The 19,821-nt window shown below is 40.8% G+C and overlaps 2 protein-coding genes across 3 annotated transcripts in view; one reads left to right on the top strand and one right to left on the bottom strand.

Moving 5' to 3' along the window:
- Positions 1-541: 541 nt before the first annotated feature.
- LOC118418412 (dipeptidyl peptidase 3-like) lies at positions 542-19,807 on the bottom strand. Its single transcript, XM_035824312.1, has 17 exons — positions 19,606-19,807; positions 18,868-19,026; positions 18,099-18,188; positions 17,274-17,411; positions 15,318-15,392; positions 14,914-14,992; positions 14,256-14,389; positions 13,382-13,512; positions 12,410-12,580; positions 10,013-10,095; positions 8,750-8,886; positions 8,173-8,307; positions 7,103-7,219; positions 5,743-5,871; positions 4,721-4,900; positions 3,273-3,435; positions 542-1,216 (listed from the first exon to the last, which is right to left on the bottom strand). Exons 1-17 carry the CDS (start codon positions 19,723-19,725, stop codon positions 1,077-1,079), a joined length of 2,181 nt encoding a protein of 726 aa, XP_035680205.1. The 5' UTR covers positions 19,726-19,807; the 3' UTR covers positions 542-1,076.
- LOC118418386 (vacuolar protein sorting-associated protein 54-like) overlaps positions 19,661-19,821 on the top strand; it is a 54,458-nt gene continuing 54,297 nt past the window's right edge. For both annotated transcript variants that reach the window (XM_035824269.1, XM_035824277.1), the window contains exon 1: positions 19,661-19,803. The gene's annotated coding sequence lies outside the window, so the exon portion shown is untranslated. The remainder of the gene's footprint in view (positions 19,804-19,821) is intronic.

Below are 19,821 nucleotides of genomic sequence, written 5' to 3' on the forward strand. Positions count from 1 at the left end.
ATACATGGTTGACATCTGTGCTTGCATTAATTTTTCCCAAGAAATTCCAAAAGGTTTCGACCAAAGTCCATACTCTTAAAAAGCAGCTGTAAGATGATGACTAAATACATATCGTAAATTGTCATAATGTAAAACAAGTTGTAGAATGTCAAAGTCATTTCCAAAGTCAACGAAAACGATGTGGAAGAGCCAAAATATAGTTGAACCTACAGGTACAGAACAGCATCTGTTAGCAGCGCCACCTATGCTGCAGTGTAATTTGAACCAATCAGAATTGCCCTGAGGAAGGTGACAGACGCTCACCAAAATGCTGGTGGAATGAAACGGGTTATTCAGCAACCAACCTGATGAAACTATAGCCTGGTATCCAGCCGTGATATAGCTCCCGAGTCTCTTCTACCCTCTTTGTAATTGCAAAGAGGAGAGAAGAGACTCGGGAGCTATATTACGGCTGGATACCAGGCTAATGAAACTATTCACGGATGATGAATCTCATCATCATCATCGGTCTGCTGCAGATGAATCTATTGTTCGGTATATCATACTCATAGTGTGTTTATTCATTTGGTAAACCTTCCTGACTACATAGATTTCTTACTGAGGGCTGCTGCCTTTTTTTGCCAATTTTCTTTCCTTACATCAGTTCCATATGATCCCATACAGGGTTGTAGCCAGCCTGAAATCATTGTCCGTCTCCTTGATTTTGAATCGTATCGAGCGTCCTAGATGTCTTTGGGTGGTTTTGGGTCATGCACCCCCGGAAAATTTTAAAATCTAGACCCTCTCAGCCTCTGAAATACTATTTCCTGCATTTTTGAGGTGCAAATTTTGCTGGTAGACTAAGCTGTTCAATGGAATCTGTTTTGGTGAAAAATTACACAAGGGAGACAGTTTTATATAATTATCTTTATCTTTATGATGATTTTTGTCCGTCACAGAGGACGGAATGGGCAATTTTTTCCCCGTCCCCAGCTGCAAAATTCCGTTAAAGGACGGAAAGACAGGTGCTGGCTACAACCCTGATCCCATATATAATCAAATCAACAAATTGGCCTAACTTGGTTTCAAACTGGACTCTAGCTAAAGTAGGGCCTGTCTTTCTCCCATAACTCTGCCACAATCTGCTCCACTCCTGCCTCCTTTGGGAAACGGTCAGCAAAGGACTGCACCAGGCCTGCTGTGGTAGCCTCGTATTCCTGCATCTCAACCTTGTTGTCTGCATCAACAACACAAAACAAGAAATGCATTTAAAAACTAGAAACTATAAGAAAGGTAATATTTGCAAGCAAATACAGAATGTTATCTTCACATGTTGTAGTCTAACACTGGCAACTGTTTTGTTCATTCTTATTTGAACACATTTCTAAATGTAGTGACTCGAGCCCCTCTAGATCTGACATTTGCTACATTATGTAACCGAACACCACACGGTGCCTGCTACTTTACCGGTTACCATGGTGACAGCCATCTGGTCCATGTCGTTGACCTTATTTGTGCGGAGAAGAAGAAGAAACAAAGCAAAAACAATATGTTCCCTTCTGTGAAGGTAACATAAAAAGCTGACAACACAGCCTCAAATGATGATGAGATCTACGAGAATGAACTGGTGGGAGAGAGTAGTTTGTGAATGACTGAAAGTGCACAGTGTGGTACCACTCCAGACCTGTTCTTGAATCGCGCAATGATTGATGGAAGCAAAAGCGCCCTCAAGCGATTCATTGCTTCTTTGCAGGACTATCCAGAAGGCTGGGTGGCAATCTCTCAACCTAAGACTGGCCTATAACAGGGCTCGAAATTCATTTTTGGGATTAGGTGCACTAGTACTGGTGCACCCAGCTTAGAAAATTGGGTGCACCAAAAATGTTTGGGTGCACCACTTATATTTAAGTAGAATGTCAGAAAAATATAATAACAAAACTTAGTTACAAGCTATCAAATTCTTAAACAAGTACCATGAAAGACATTTTTATTATCTTTCTAATACTTAGATGTCAAGAATATGATGTATACTAGTATACTTGATATCTTTACATACATAAAGCTAAGAAAATGTTTGGGTGCACCATGTGCACCCACTGAAAAAAATTGGGTGCACAGTTCCAATTTTGGGTGCACCTGGGTGCACATGCACCCAGTATTTCGAGCCCTGCCTATAAGTAGTGGTTTGGGTAACGAACACATCCTCTATCTATCTATCTATCGGTCGGCCGCGAGGCGGGCGACTGCAAGTCTCCATTGTTTCTCTATCAATCCTCTATCAATGTGAAAGATCTGTCACAAACACTCCTCAAAATGATGCTGAAAGGAAGCTAAATGAAAATTACTCCAATATGGAAGCCACATGGCTTAAAAAAGTGTTGCATTCTATTATCAATATTAGGGTACCTAGTTTCAATAATGCAAATCAAAACTAGTGATACAACACGCTTTTATTGCCAAATACCACATGTACTCTGGCACCCGCAACATTAGACAAAGGATTGGCATTTGAATATTGCACACATAAGATGTTGGCAAGAGCTCTGATTGGCTCTGAGTCACACGGCTGTGTAACATGTTTGAACATTAACATTTGAAAGTTTGATCAATGTTACAATGCTTTAGAATTATGAAGGACGTAACTAGGAATCGACTCAGTGCCACAAGTATGCCAACTCCAGTGGTACAAATGTATGAACACATTGAACAAGACGGTGGCTGCATCAACACCATCTTCGAGTTGCAGTTACCTGGCAAAAGAGGTCATGTCTTTTGATAGACCAAGGAAATTTTGAAGGAGTGTGTTTAAAGAAGAATTGTAAACGTGTGCTGCCATTCTAGTGTGAACCTGCTGGACAGATCTGCTTGGAAGCATGGTGTGAAGACCAGCCAACTGCTGCCCACTTGTGTCAGGGACCCATGCAGCTGTATACTGTAAATGCAGAAACTTTTGCGGTGGTTTATTGTTCACGGTGGCCGCTTCACCGCAAACTTGAAACCACCGCGAACAATTTTCCATGGCAGTAAGAGACTACAGTGCATGGTGCTACCACGAACTTAAAATCACTGCGAAAAGTAATTTTTCCCGCTACCACGAAATTAAATCCCAGTGAACTTAAATGCTTTTACAGTTATCAAATACTAGTCATTAAAGGAACATTTCAATTAGCCTGGATGAGTGTTTTTAGCTTTAGTAGTACACTTAGTCTTTTTCGATGGCACAGAAGAGATCAGAGATGCATGATGGTAAAAAAAAAACAAATGGTGATAAACACCAATAAAAGTAAACCTACCCTTCACAGTTGTGTTGACCTGGACTAACATCCTCCTTGGTTGTTTACGAGCCAGGACGATGTCCCTGAGAGTCAGCCACTTGTGGGTTCCCTCCTCACTAACTGCAGAGTACTTGTCATACAGCGCCTTACCAGAGGGGTAGTCGGCAGTGGACTTGTAGACCTGTAGTACACAAGTATCAAAGTTCATGAATCCTATGTTTGTGTATAGCAGGGCTCTAGCCAGCTCAATTTTTTTTCCGTCAGCCAATTCCCATTGCCGCAAAAACACTATTCCAGGAGTTAGAGAGACTGAACTGAGACCTTGAAAAACATTTTTTTGATGAGATTATTGTATGCGAAAGGACACCGACACACTTCGTCAACAATAATAACAATAGCAAAACAAACAGTGTGTGGCTTTTATGGCCGTGGACGGCATCCCCAAGCCGCCTGTAGCTTCCACGAAGGATTTTTGTCCGTCAAGGTTGACGGATTGGTTTTAAAATTTTTCCGTCACACGCAGCAAATTTCTGTCAATTGAAGGAAAAATTGACGCTGGCTAGAGCCCTGGTGTATAGTGTAAATGTAGAAATGTTCGCAGTGTTTGTGGTGATCACTTCTCTGCAAACTCAAAACTACCACGGACATTTTTGTTCTATCTTCTTTCCCATCCTACATTGTATGCCTTTGGCTACACGCTACATGTAAATGTACACGTTCATGTCGCACTATACATTGTAAAGTATTATGATGTTCCGGTGTCACCTGTTATGGTGAAGACCCAGGAATATATTGAAGGCACAATTGAAAACAGACACGATCTTTGCATGCTGAATTACAGTTGATCGTGCCAGTACTGAAACATATTCAGAATGATTATATTCCTGGCAAGAACCAAGGAGGTTAAAAAAAACAATTTTTAACCTCCTTGCAAGAACTATCCTGGTAATTAAAGGTGACATAGCCTTGATGCTTTGGCCTTGCATCAATGCATGGCCTACATGCACTCATACAATGTGATGAAGCTCTCCCTACTGAGAGCTTTTGGTACAGCACTGCAATGGCTACAACTACAACTACTGCTACTGGTAATCTCATCATTGGTAGGCTGCAATTCTGATAATTTGAGATAAATGTATATTCTTTTTCTTGCTAGCAAGTTGACTTTGGCCATAGCTAATCTACTGTGAGAAAGTATAAAACCTTAAAAATTAAGGAACGGGTTCAAGTGCTCTTTCGATCAAGCGTTCCAACAACCGAAGCGCCCTCCGCCTGCTTGCGGGAGGGCTGTTGTCGTTGAACAGGCACTCTAGAACCTATTCCTTAATTTGCTCATTAACTGACGTTAGAACCAAAAGGTTTGAATGTGCAGGTCTCCAGACGGATAGCAGAAGCAAACATAGGAGCGAACTACTACCCGGATGGTACCAAGGCTAGATACAGATACAGAAGAACAGTTCCTTTACCTGAAGCTTGCGCAGAAAGGCACCGATGGCTGGCTTCCCGACTGTGAGGACCTTACCCCGGTCCATGGTGATCATAATGTCAGGCTTCCCATCCTGCCCCTGGGTCTGAGTGACCGTCACAAAGTCTTCCCCTACTTCCAACAGGACTTGGAGAATCACAAACCTTGCCCACATGTGAGCCTGTCAGAGAATAAGTCAACTTTAAAGATCACAATCGTAGATTCAGAACAGGATTTCTTCACGCGAAGAGTGAAGGAGGCATTGTACATTCGAGCCCACCCGCCCACTCTCGACATAGACTTTCTTATACTTATGACCCCCTTCTGCAAAAGTGGTGTGTTCCTGACATCACTGCTGGAGATAGAAGGGTCATTCTGTGAAAAAAGGTTGACGGTGATTGACCGAAAATTTAAAAGGGGTAAGTCCCTACAGTTTACAAAATGTAAATCAGTGTTGGAAGTAAAGTGTTAGTAGCATTTTTCTATAACTTTAAAGTGCTTATGTCACTGGAATTCAACATTTCCTGATCCAACCATCAACCATAGTCAGTGGTATTATTCAATGAGGTTTGTACAAAATATACATATTTAATGTTAGTGACTGCTCTAATCTTATTTAACATTGAACAATACAAATCATACTTCTAGTTCTATTACCAAGTAATCAGGACGAGACATGGCTAGCAGTTACGTGTACAGTTCTATGTATACATAGCCACTGTTTATACTGGTTTCATTGAGTACAAAATAGATACCACATGACTATCCATACTTCTAGACATATTAAAAGCTGATTCCGGCTCTGAGGACATTTTTAAGTCACAAGCATAGAATGATACAATCACACTCTGATACAACTTTGACAAGGCTGATTTGAAAGCTTAAAATCGAGCTTGGTTCAACAGGTCTTCCAATCCAAACACTGAAAGTCGCAGATGGTATTGACTTGTTGCATAATGTTTCCTTGAGGACCTGTAGAGAAAAATGTTTGAAAATTTTGACCAGTATTATGCTAATCTATACCTGTCTCCATGATGTTGTTTGTGGTGTGTAGAACTCCAGTGCCAGCACACCTGCGCGCACCATGTTCAGCCAGTTGATGTACATAATGTCCTCTGCCTCCTGGCCTTCATGGCCAAAAATCTTAAGGACCTGTGACAGAAAGTAACAAGAGTTTGATACAAGATACATTTGTGTATCATGTTGCCATGAAAAATTAGTTCATTAATCATACAAATAAGATATCAATAAACATTAACGTTACATAATCATTTCCATGTATTGATCACAATACCTCCCTGTGAATTAGTAGTCTCTTCCATTGACCCAATGACCTGGAGTCACCTTTCAGAAAAGGTTGACAAATGACTAATGCTACCAACTTTGAACTCCACTTCCTGTCACTCCTCCAACTTTGTATGACCTTTTACCCTTCACTTCCTGTAACTGATGTGGTGAGATATGCTATAATAGCAAATGGAAAGAAATGGAACCACAACAAACCAACTGCCTGATTGTTGAAAAGTTTGAGCTTTGTTCCAACACTTATCTTACGCATCAGCTCGCTGATGTTCCGGAGGTCAGAAATGACTGAAGATTGTGTTACTTGCGCAGTTTCTATTATTCTATTAACCATTGGAAAATAACACTCCCTTCTGAAGTTAAGTTCTCCTTTAAGATAATAGGAAACATAGCATGAAAGTTCATCTGTGTTGGTAAATGGCATTATGGATAAACTAACCGACACTAAAATTGATTCAGACTTACCCCAAATTTTCTGTGAATTTGGCCATTCCGTGAACAAGGTTGACTTGAGTCGGCCGAAAATTTGGGGTAAGAACCAATCAATTTAAGTGTTGGTTAGTTAAAGTTTAGTTTATCCATAAAAAGTAAGAGTACTAGCATGAAAGCTCATCTGTGTCAGGGAAGAAATACCCGTGGTCCCTACCAAGAATCATACATTGGGGAAACTGAGCGCTCGCTCAAGACTAGGTTCTTGGAGCACAGGAGAAAGAGCTTAGCCTCGTCGGAGATATCACAGCACATTCATATTGAATCACCGGGACATTTCATCACCTTGGACAAAGTACAAATATTGGACACCGAACCGGATTACTTTGCGAGGGGGGTAAAGGAGGCCATATACATAAGGGCACACCAGCCGACACTCAAGAGAGACGGGGGCCGATATCTCTTGCCAGGCATTTATGATTCGTTACTCAAATCACGTGTCTCTAAGTCACGTGATCAGAGTAACTGAATCATCACTCCTGAAGAAGGTCGACGGAAGGGCGACTGAAAATTCGAGGTAAGCTAATTTTGGTGTAAGACAGTGGAAAATCTTTAATAAGTAAGAGTACTGTTGTAATGAGCCTACATGTACCTGTGGGTTAGGGCTGAGGTAGATGCCCACACATTCTGCACGACACTCCTCATAGGAGGAGGCGATGACAGAGAACTTGGAGTCCCAGGTCTCACCGGCCACGTACCAGCTACTGATCTGCAGTAAATATTGTCAACAGAAAGATTTTGTTTGTAAACAACCATTGGCAAGCGTTTTATTCAAATACTGTCTGTCACCTTCCTTCCTCATGGAAATTCTGACTGATTCACAGTGTACTCAAAGCAGCAAAACTAGGTGTCGCTGCTTAGGTTAACATTAAAACACTGCCTTTTTTTAAATTCTCCTGTAACAGTTGATTTTTCGATGGATTAGCAGGCAAACAGGCACTTGCCGGTGGGTTCGGCAACCTGTTTGCCTGACCTGCACATGACTTTTTATGGTGAAGGAGGGGCGTGCAATTCCTTCTCCACCCTCTCTTCTACTGTCTCACAGGGACAAGAACTGCATGCCATGTGTAAGACGGCCCCAGCAGATGCAGGTTTGTTATTTGGAGTTTCCGTCTCCTAGGAGGACTTCCGACCAAGGATGTAAGGGATTCCTCCTACCCGACTTGTGTGTCATGCCTGAACATGCCCCTAAGGCCTGCCACAGCCAAAAGGCCTTCCACTGCCATAAAACACTGCATAATCTACGTACAAATGCATGTACTAATCTATGTTTGGGACCACATCTGTAAGCAGCGACACCTATCCTGCAGTTCCATGTCAACAAGTCAAAATTACCTTGAGGAAGGTGTTCACTGAAATGTTTCCTCAACTGTTGACCATCAGATTTTTATTTCATTCATTCATGTATTTAGGAATCTTGTAGTTCTATGATGTACATGTAGGTGTATATGGATTTTTATCAGCTGCATTGACTGTTACCACCTATAGAGTATAAAAGGAAAAATAGCAATGGTTTCTGAACAATTTTAGTATGACCCATACTTCCTAAATTCAGAGTGATGCAGGTAAAATTTGTCTGGTGCAGGTAATTTTCAATGTTACCTGCACCAGTGCAGGTATGCAGAAAAAAGTATTTCGAGCCCTGTGTATCCAGGACTGTACCTTTTCCCCAGTCTCTGTGTGTTTGACGTTCTCAGCGTCAAAGTTAAATGTGCCGTCAGCTTCCTTCTTGAACAGCTTCCCGCTCCCGTGTCCCAGCAGTTCGTGTAGACCAACCTGTACCTCAAACGATGGCACCTGTAGAATAGTGGTCATTCTTAGAATGTGCTTATCAAAATAATTACCTATGCCAAGGTTATGTTTTTAGTGTAGTTTGTCAATGTGTGTGTGTGTGTGTGTATCTTTCAGAACAGCATAACTCGAGAAGTCGTAGATGGATCCTGATGATATTTGGTAAGTGAGTATGGCTCTAGGGGTCGAAAAAACTACGGTCAAGTTTGACAATGGGTCCCCAAGGGGCATTCTAACGTACTGCAGCTGACCGTCCGGTTTTGATACCTCGTGTTCTGGATATGCCTTGGCTGTGATTCGTGAACGGTAGATAGCTGTTATTTAGAATTTCTGAATGATTTCTGTTATTTTTCAGTTAATGACAATATACTTTCTAAATCCCACTACTTGCTTAACACAATACAAAACACCATATAACAAAATGTTGTTTTGTATTGAGGTAATGTACCTTGTATTTCATGAACATTTCCCTATCGTTTGGTCCGAGGAATGTAATCTTGTCGGGAGAATCTGAGGTGTACGCTGCGTTCAGCACATTCCCCAGGGACACGTTCTTGAATCCCTCGCTCTGGCGGATGTCATCATCTGTTCATGCAAGAAAACACACTAAGCATATATCTAAAAAAAAACATGCTCCTACTACAGGGCTCTAGCCAGCGTCCGTTTTTCCGTCAATTGACGGAAATTTGCTGCGTGTGACGGAAAAGTTTTTAAACCAATCCATCAACCTTGACGGACAAAAATTCTTGGTGGAAGCTACAGGCGGCTTGGGGACGCTGTCCACGGTCGGAAAGCCACACACTGTTTGTCTTGCTATTGTTATGATTGTTGACGTAGTGTGTCGGCGCCCTTTCACATACGATAATCTCATTAAAAACCCGTTTTTCAAGGTCTCAGTTCCGTCTTTCTAACTTAATTTTCGCGGTTTTCGCGACAATGGGAATTGGCTGACGGAAAAAAATTTCGAGCTGGCTAGAGCCCTGTCCTACTAGTAGTTGAATATAGTTATAAAACCCTGAACTATCACACCATTTTCTACCACCAAGCTGCAGGCCAACCTTGGACACAGACTAGTGGAAACAAACTTGCACACACACTAAGACAGACAAGCAACAGGGCTAAAAATTACTGGGAATAGTTGCTCCTGTACACCTAACCTAAAAGTTGCATAGAAAACAAATTGGCTGCATAACTTAAGATTATAAAAATCAGCAAAACATAATTACAAAGCCTACTACCTGTCTTCAAGAACTTGAATCTGTAACTTGTAGAAATTTTAAACAAGCAATCACATAACAAAGTACATTAAAGCTTAAATTTCTGCGTATGCATATTGTTGTACAATAGCATTGGCTAGTGCAATGGTGCAGCCGCAGTCAAAAACTAGGTGCACAGCTCCAATTTTGGGTGCCCAAAGGTGGTTCACCTAGTTTTTCAAGCCCAGAACAGACAAATTGAAAACAATACAGGTAACTACAGAGTCTTACAGTTAGTTATAGCCTCTTGAAATATAGTCAATTTAAGGATTTTTACAAGTCTGGAGAATTTAAGGCAAATTTTCAGACCTTTGAACGGCCATAACTCTTTAACGGTATGTCCGATTTAGTTCAAATAAAAACCATTCTGTTTCTTTCACATTCTTTATCAAATGACACAAAGTTCAAAAACGTATGAAAAGTTAAAAAAATTTTTGTGTGCCACCCCTACTTACAGTTGGGTATGTTGATGCCTGCTGGGATGCCGCTACCTCCAAACGTCAGGATGTCTAAGGAGGTGAAGTCTGGCCGGAGGAACCTGAATTGATATGTAAAGGGGGTGAAGACAAATTCTAGACAGTTTAATAAGAAACAAAAGTAAGTCAAATTCAAGACAAGGTTGATGCAAATGAGTCAATTATCTCCTGTTGTTTTGAATGTAGGAGGTAATGTACAGTCGCCGGGTTCCAAGTGCCAGATAGTTCAGTTCTGCAGTACAGTAATCAATTACATTTTGTATGGTAATTGGTACACACCAATTCTTCCGCGACAGGGGTCCGATAGTGCGCGACAAAAATGTGACGAAAGGGTCTCGAGGGTCCGTGTTTGAGTTCAAATTTCTCATAATCTGCTGCGGAGTGTCATTTAATACTGGCATGGCTAAAAAGCGTAAGAAGTGATGTGTTTTTGGTGCAAATTGGTTTTGGGCCCCGAGTGTCACTTCCTTGTATTTCTACGCGTTGGATGTGATTCGCCCGTTGACCCAGATTCCCCATCCATATGTGTTCTGTGAACCGTGTTGCTATGCCTCGCGCGTCGGGTTATTGTAAAAATCTCAGTGTTACGATTTTCTTTATTTTTTGCTTGATTAATCTTAGGTGTATTCTCTTTCCAACAATATCAGTCATTTTCATGACTAAACTATAGGTGATGGGTTTATTTCCACGTCAAAATTCCCCTTTTTTTGCATACATTTTTACATGAAAAAAACTTGTCTCCCCAAATATTACGAAAAGTAGAGAGAGTGAAGAAACTAAAACACGGCTGTTCTTGAAGCTGGAGTGATACCCTTCATTCCCATATACGGCTTTTCTGCTTTAGATTTATTTTCTTGAAGAGACGGTCTCTCGACTTGAGGGTGCGCAGCCTCGATTTGAGACCCCAAATAAACTGGGGTGTGCATCGTTAAGGTAATAATGAAAAATGAGATCACTATGAATACTTTGCAAAGTCAACCACTACAACTTTTCAAAATTCACAGTATGGGAAGAATCGATTTCAGCGCCAAGGACAGTGACTGATACAGTGACCTGAACAAATAAAGGAAATAATGTAACAACAAGGACGTTAAAACGCTCGGGCCCCAAACTTACACCCGGTCCACTAAGTCTTCTTTTTTTACATTAAAAGCTACCGTATATTCTCGATTAAAGTACGCACTTTTAAAACTTTTCAGGATAAAAAATGTGTCACAGGTGGTTGCTAAAGTCGGGGTGCGTACTTTATTTGAGGTTTTCTCCAGACAAAATAAGAAAAGGACCTGAAATCATCGAGAATCGCCACTGGAACACGGCACGTGAAGGTTGGAATCGGCATCCAAACAATGCATTTTCCCTGAGACAACCGGCTGTTTTCATGCGGCAGCAAACAGCTCATATTACGACAGCACATGGAAAAATCCCTGCCTGCAATGACCATGTAATTTTTAAGCCCGTGGAGGCATCAATTTTGGATGATAACAGGCGAGAAAGTTAGTTTGGCATGACGGCTCCGCGTGAATTCAATCAAGATGGCGATGGCCAGGTCATGTGACTCATTGGGAGAGTCTACTAAAGTACGGGTAGAAACTTTCTGAGGGGTCATTGTTTTCTTTATTAAACTTGACAAAATGTACAAATATTTGTTGTAATCATGATCTAAAATCAAAGCATTAAACATGCCAAATACTTAAATTGCCAATCTTACTGATTTTGAAAACGTAACACACATGTCATTTTTTTCAATAACCTGGTAGCCCATGCTACTAGTGAAATATTCCACTGATATAAACACGCACGGCAGGAGAGTAATTTGCCACGAAATTTCTTCTCAAAAGACGGTCGGAAAGCAAAAACATCGTTTTCTGTGAAGGAGATCAAGGTTTTACTACAGTCCTGGGAAGGATAGATGACTATACAAAATGTTTTCATGTACATCATTTCTTCTGAATGCATTATACCTCCGCCGAACAGCTCGAATTCTGAGAATGTATTTTCCGATTCATAAGTTTGTGGAGACAAATTACGTTACCGCCGGCCAAAAAATAGCATTTTAGAAGGCAGAATTAATTGAATTTTGGGCAAGTGAAAAATTGGTTCGGGCAAGTACACTTTTTTATGTGCTTGCCCGATAGGACAAGTGGATTTTAGAAAACTTGTTCAGCCCTGGGAACGTCATGCCTTTGGCTCGACGTCATGTTCTTTCGGATGCAAAATCGAGGGGAGGGAAAATGATTTCAAGCTGGCTACAACCCTGGTATGTCACCAAAGAATTAAAACCACAGCATGCTGCAGTCCCATTGGGTTACCATCGCATTTATCTCGTCACGAACATGCAAATGAGCGACGGTAACAGTACCATGGTCATCCACCAACCTGTCCTTCTCGTACTCCTGAGGCCAGGGGAGCAGGGGGAGGAGCTCCTCGGCCGCGCCCACCAGCGACGCGAACTTGGCGCTCATCTGCTTATTCACCATGGCAACGAACCCCTCGAACTCCCCGCGCACGCCAAACGGGTCGCGGTAACTCTCGATGAAGCCAATGTAGCTGGGAAAATGAATTAACATACATACATACATATTCATACTTGATTCTAACAAGTTGAAGCATTCACATAGTGAATTAAAAAGGAATGAAAATGAACAAATGAATGCAACCAATATACCAGTTTTAAGAAGAGGGAACAGCCATGTAAACAATACACCTTTCTCATCACGCGGCGGATCTAAGACGAGGTCATTGAGGCAAACAGACTAAAATTATGTCTAAAATCAGCTCCCATTTAGATTTCCCCCCAAACCACACAAATTTTCATAATATAAGATCAAGTAATAAATATTATAACTTATTGTTATGCACCGAAAGATTTAGCAATTTAGAGTAGGGTAGATTGATCCCATAGTCCCTTAAGAGATGCACAAAAAAAACATAATAATGCAAATATTTGACGGACATGCAGCCATTCTCTTATTGATCGATTTTCTAATTTCCATGCTATGATTGGTTGAACTACTAATTATGATGGACAGTCTTTTGTTTGCCTCATTGAACTCGTTTTAGATCTATCATGGCCGCCGCGTGAGAAAGGTGTATAGATTAAGTACTTTTAACAACACGTGGTATTTCACTCACTACAGTTCATAGTATAACAAATGCATCTAGCTCATGTGTGTGGGCAAGGACATGCAAATAAAGATCAGTCATTCATTCATAACACAATGTACTTGCATTCATGAGAGAATGAAAAGACTCTGAATACCAAGCTACATAATGGCCTATATCATAATAGTCTACAATTTATAGATTAAATTGGCAAAAATATTTAACCAAACAAAGAAGACATCTCACCTCTCCACTATTGGTCCCTTGTCCTGGATCCAATGGCGCGACCCGTCCTTGTGAGCGTCTATCGAGCCAATGGTGAAGCTCCTTGCATATTCTGTTAACATTTTCTCTTCGCTGGGGTTCGCTGCATAGCTCTTAAAAGGGCAATAAAATATGATCAACAAAAATTATGTTCTCAAACTTTTTGTGTTAGGTTTGGTACAAAATTATTAAGCACTATAGTTTCAAGTCAGTTTCTACAACAAAATTATGCATACTACTAGTATATCCTATCATGAAAATTTCATTCTGTTATCTGTAAAGCTGTAACAGTTATATGTTCTAGTATACAATCATTGGTTCGTGATATTGTTTGGAACAAGTGGTACTTACATCTAATCTAGGTAGTACAGAACAATTCACACTTTATCTTGTTTAAATTCACATCCATAGTTATGCACATGCATCAAACCACCGTTATTCTTGATTAACAACTGAGAACTAAGTGAAGTAAAAAATGTCTCCAAGCCAACTGTATTACATTTTGTTCTTGAGAAAAACACGAATAACACCACATTTCTATGAATAATTTCACTGTTACCTATAAATGAAAAAGGAGACATCTAAATAGAATTATTACTGTTACTGTAAATGCAGAAATGTTCGCGGTGGATTAATGTTCGCGGTTTTCGCGGTGACCACTTCACCGCGAATTTAAAACCACCGCAAACATTTTTCTATTATGATATTAGATTGCAGTCTACGGTGATACCGCGAACTTAAATCCACCGCGAAAAGTCTTTTTTCCCGCTACCGCGAAATTAAATCCCCGTGAACTTAAATACATTTACAGTACTTTTAACCTTGGTTTCCATGATAGAAATACATTTTATTTTACCTTGGCCAATTTCAGGTTGTGCACCACTTTCTCCATGAGTGGTGCATAGTCGCCCCTCTTGACAGTGAAGTTAGCGCCATCTATCTGTCCTGAGAGGAACTGCACATCATCCTTCATGCCCTCGACTGGAGACGCTGGGACAAGATAGAAAGTTTCAAAGTTCAAGATAATGCAAAAAGTATTGACTATTGACAGGGCTCGAAATACCACCTGCATATGCAGGTTAGTGCAGGTAAAACTGGAGCTGTGCAGGTATTTTTGGTATCTGCACCTAACCTGCACTGGTCCATGTACTGGGTTTTATACATAAATGTCCAATGATGAAGGTGTATGTGGATTGTTATTAGCTGCATTGAATGTTACCACCTATAAAGTGTAAAAGAAAAAAAAGCAATGGTAACAATTTTACTATGATCCACACTTACTAAATTCAGAGTGGTGCAGGTAAAATTTGCCTGGTGCAGGTAATTTTCAATGTTACCTTTACCAGTGCAGGTATGCAGAAAAAAGGATTTCGAGCCCTGTCAAGATACTTTGAAAAGCTTTGACTACTGAAAACAATGTCACTTTTATTACAGGTTTGTATGGTAGAAACATGTTTTGTCTTAACCCTGTTATCTAATAAACAAAAGGGTTGACAATATTATATTATTCATACCTGATGTGGCAGATGAGGCCAGACGTACTTCATATCCTTCTTTGGTTTTAAACAACCTGGTGTTGTATGGGCTGATTTTCTGGAAAAGAAGAAAATACAACATGCAACTGGATAGGCAAACATTTGTAAGCAAATACAGCATATTTCACCCCATTACTCTCTCAGTGCAAAATGAACTGATCAAAATTACCTGTGTAAAAAAGGTACGTTAAAAAAAAACTAATAATTGTGAAGTCCAGTCTCAAATGGAGCTTACCCAACATACGATATGGGTGAAATATAAAAAAGTCTGATTACACAGCAGACATGTATGCAATATTTCTGTTCATGAATTTGCTGTAAATATATGTTTTGCAACAGAAATATCTTCTGTTAACATTCCGCTGAGTCGTTATATTTTGTACCTTCTCATCAAGGAATTTCTGTGCGATTTCTGCATCTTTCAGGTCACAGTTACTGGAGAAGTAGGTGGTAGTACCCTGGATGGAGGAAACAAAACACAAGCAATGTTAGTATCTGACAAGAGATTCTTTTCTGCTACATGTAAGTAGTGTAAATGCATTTATTTTGTAGGGACTTGCTGTGTTTGAAGTTTACAGTTACTGTAAATTCAGAAATGTTTGCGGTGGATTAATGTTCGCGGTTTTCGCGGTGGCCACTTCACCGCGAACTTAAAACCACCGCGATTATTTTTCTATTATGGTATTAGATTGCTGTCTATGGTGTTACCGCGAACTTAAATCCACCGCGAAAAGTCCTTTTTCCCGCTACCGCGAAATTAAATCCCCGCGAACTTAAATGCATTTACAGTAACACAATTCTGTTTTAGATTAGGTTGTAGATTTTTAGAGATTCAGGCAATAAGATAAGCCAAATAATAGTTTCTCAAGCAATAGGATATGATTTTGGAAACAGTCAAACATTTTGGACAGCATCCAATATCTTGTGACACTTAGGAGATCTTGGTTACACCTAAAATATGAAATGATATGTAAGGAGGTGAAGACCGATTTGAGATAATTTGATAAGAAACAAAAGTAAGCCATATTCAAGACAAGGTTGATGCAAATGGGTCAATAAGGTCATGTTGTAGAATTGCCAGGTCCCAAGTTCAATTCTGCAGTACAGTAGTCATACATTTACGGTAATAAGGAACATTTGGAGTACTATCAGGGCTCAAAATACTTTTTTCTGCATACCTGCACTGGTGCAGCCTTGCAGATAACATTGAAAATTACCTGCACCAGACAAATTTTACCTGCACCACTATGAATTTAGGAAGTGTTCAGAAACCATTGATATTTTTTTGTTTTATACTCTATAGGTGGTAACAGTCAATGCAGCTGATAACAATCCATATACATTTATGTATAAAACCCAGCACATGGACCAGTGTAGGTTAGGTGTAGGTAGACATCAGAAATACATGCACAGTTCCAATTTTACCTACACTAACCTGCATATGCAGGTGGTAGTTCGAGCCCTGATTATGATTTTGCAGTAGAGAGATTACTATAAAATCAGTGAGAAAACAACCACTACAACTTTTAAAAATTCACAGTATGGTAAGAATTGATTTCAGCACCAAGGACAGTGACTGATACCAAGACCTGCAGCAACAACAACAATTTTTGAAAAACCAAGAACAAGAAGAAGCTAGGGGGCCCAAACTTATACTACTTCTTCCTTACTGTGGTAAAAATGTACGTCACCAAAAAATGTAAACCCCAGCATGCTGCAGTACCAACACCATCCACTAAGAGGCCCAAAATCCAACTTCAGCACCGCGTCAACATTACCTACCAAAGTGCCAAATATTGTTGAAATTGATCCAATGTTTTAAGATCTTCTGCTTGACATGCATGATGCTTGCTTGAGTGTCTAGAGTAAAAACAGTACCTCCACATTTCATGGAGGTAAAAAGACCTATCCGTACACAAAATATTTAGCACAACCTTCCCTCAACCGAGACGGTGGCCGATACCGACTGCCAAGCACCTTTGACCCTTTGCTGACACCACACTTTTGTTCCGTTCCTGGATGTGTGACTTAGGCTTTGGGTCATTTCAACTTGATAAGGATCAGAGGACTGATCAAAAGCTTGTTGGTAAGCGTTTTACAGATATAAGGTACGGATATAAGGTCTTAAATTGTAATATACTGTAAATGCATTTAATTTCGTGGGGATTTAATTTCGCGGTAGCGGGAAAAAGGACTTTTTGTGGTGGTTATAAGTTAGCGGTAGCACCATGGAAAAAATGTTCTCATGGTTTTAATTTCGCGGTGAAGCTGCCACCGCAAAAACCACGAACATTAAACAACTGCAAAAGTTTCTGCATTTACAGTCAAAACAAACCAACCTTGTCTCCGAGCCCGAGCTGTTTCTCCTTGTTTGTGAGAGAGTACATGGGTCCTGACACGGCCGTCCACAGTGTTTCAATGCCTGATGGATCTGCCGTGTAGGCTGCACTGGACCACACTGCAGCCTTAAACTTCTCCTGTATCAACATACAAGTATGATCATGTGCAGGTATACCACTTAAATATTGTAGATTAACATACTGAATATGCTTCAAAACCATTCCAAGTATGGCAACACATGAAGCGTAGCACTAACTTATGCCCATGATGTTATAGTGTACATGGCAGCTATTTAGAACCTGGTACTGTGAGAATCAAAGAGTGAAAAATCATTGTAAAGTATACTCATGTTTTCATGTATAAATGCAATGCCAAGTTGTGATGCCAGGTCCCAACTTTACTATACGATGTCAAAGGTGGAAATAAACTTGACGATCTAGTCACAGGAATCAAGAATTGGTGTTGTGACTGGTGCGATTTCATATCGTCAGATTGTATATTTACAAAATGTTCAATGCAGAACACTGCTGAATGTAATCAAGAAATGTTGAGTTTTGGTGACACACTTTTAAAATGTGTCGGTTAGGGTGCGGTCACATACATTGTGCGATTGTCATACAATTTTGATGCCATAGGATTCTTAAGCATGCTGAGACAGAACCAACCACTGCCAACAATAATTTTGTGTACTACAGTAAGACAGCTGAACTTTGCAAGACACATGCAATGCTGTCCCCCCAAAATGGTAAAAGTTAGCAACTTTATGAAGATTGCACGACGTATGTGACATACCATACCTAGAGTGTAGACTGAACTTGACCTACCACTGGTAACCCAGGGATGAACTTGGTGTCCCCAAATGACTTGTAGTTGCCCATGTTGGAGTAGAAACCAGCTGCGTACACCATCAAGGCCTAAAAGGAAAAAAGGGTTAAAAATGCAAAGATATTTTTTGGTAACAACATCATGCTTCCCCTTACCCACTCAACCCAAGCAGAAATGGTTGTTGTTCAAGAGGATGATGGTTCCTAAGTGTTTTTGGGTAGTATTCGGTGATGCCATGATCCCCCTACTAGTACTAGTATACCCACAGATCCTACAGATCTCAAATTCAGTACCTTATTAACAATTTTGGATGCAGAAAAAACTGTTGAACTAACTTGGTGGAACATAGTGGTATGTAACTTCATAGAGGACCTCATCACTCATGAATATTAATAAGCTTGTCGTATTCAGAATACAAAGGCATCTTTCTGATTGGCTGACAGCTGATCAGTAGAGATGCCCACATTAGTGAAAATGGGAGGTGAGACCTTGAGGCGAGCAGAGTCAAACTGAGCGGAGTTCCAGGATGCGGGTTCAAATCTATATCTGTATCTATGTAGCTGGCATAACCACTGTTGGGCTAACAGTAACACACAAGCTTCGCAGGCACGTGGCGTGGTAGCAGCTGGTTATATTACGCTGAACGACCCGCTACACGTAAGTTTTGCACATCTATCTGCAAGTGTCCCTACTGTACTTGGTGATAACACTCTACAATAGTTCTGGGAAAGTACAAAATCTGCATAGGAGAAGGGGCCGTATACCGACCTGGAATTCCTCCTCAGAAGGTCCATCAGGTGCAGATGTTGCGGCCTGTTGCAGGTCTTTGGGAGACTGAGTCTGAAACATCTTCTGTAGCAGCACAAAGATTCCTGGCGACTCCGGAGACGTCTGGAGCAAGACTATCAGCCCGCCATACCAGGATGCCTGTGTGAGAAAGACACCATCAACAAATGACCCAATTGACCCCAGCAAAATCCTACCTGGTTACCCGACTGACCTTAGCCTTTTTTGTGGTCTCAATGATAGCGCTGACAAGGGACACACAATTTTTTGCTTGAGCCCGGTTTCTTCGATGGATGGTTCAATGGCCCGTTCGTTAGTGTCCTTGGGCACCGCCATATTGTCTCAAGCTTAAGGGAGTGTTGCATTTTGTCACAATGGAGCATTGCATGATGGCAAGAGGCAAATTTGACGTATTAACGACTGACTGCCTTCAGTACATTCTGATAATAAGAAAAACCTTGGAAAAATGCCATGTTTTTTAAAGTCTTGTTTTATCTGATGAGTTATGAAAATAATGCAGAATCGTTTTCTAAAATGCTCTGATTTCGTTACCTTGTACAATCTCAATCTTGTACAATGTAGAATCCCCACCTACCGGCCCTAATTATTTCAGGTCGTCTAACATCATTGCTGAAGCACAACATTATTTTTTCCAAGCCATATGTTACAGAAAGGTCTAACAGTAAAACAGGTGTGGGAGGGGGGCGGAAACACACGTGCCTGCGACAGGTAGTGAGCGTACTGCTTCTCTCGGTCAGTCAGCAGGCCGAACGCCGCCTTACAGTCCAGCAGTGCGACGGGCGAGTCCGTGGGCAGGACGTACTGGGACTGGTCAGACATGACTGGTCAGCTGTGGTCAACGTTTCAGCCTCTGGTCAAGAAAAAACTGGAGTGACTCTTGGGAAAATGTGCACAAAGGTAGAATGCGGAAGTAAA

This window comes from Branchiostoma floridae, chromosome 1, assembly GCF_000003815.2.
Source record: "Branchiostoma floridae strain S238N-H82 chromosome 1, Bfl_VNyyK, whole genome shotgun sequence".
Lineage (NCBI taxonomy): Eukaryota > Metazoa > Chordata > Leptocardii > Amphioxiformes > Branchiostomatidae > Branchiostoma > Branchiostoma floridae.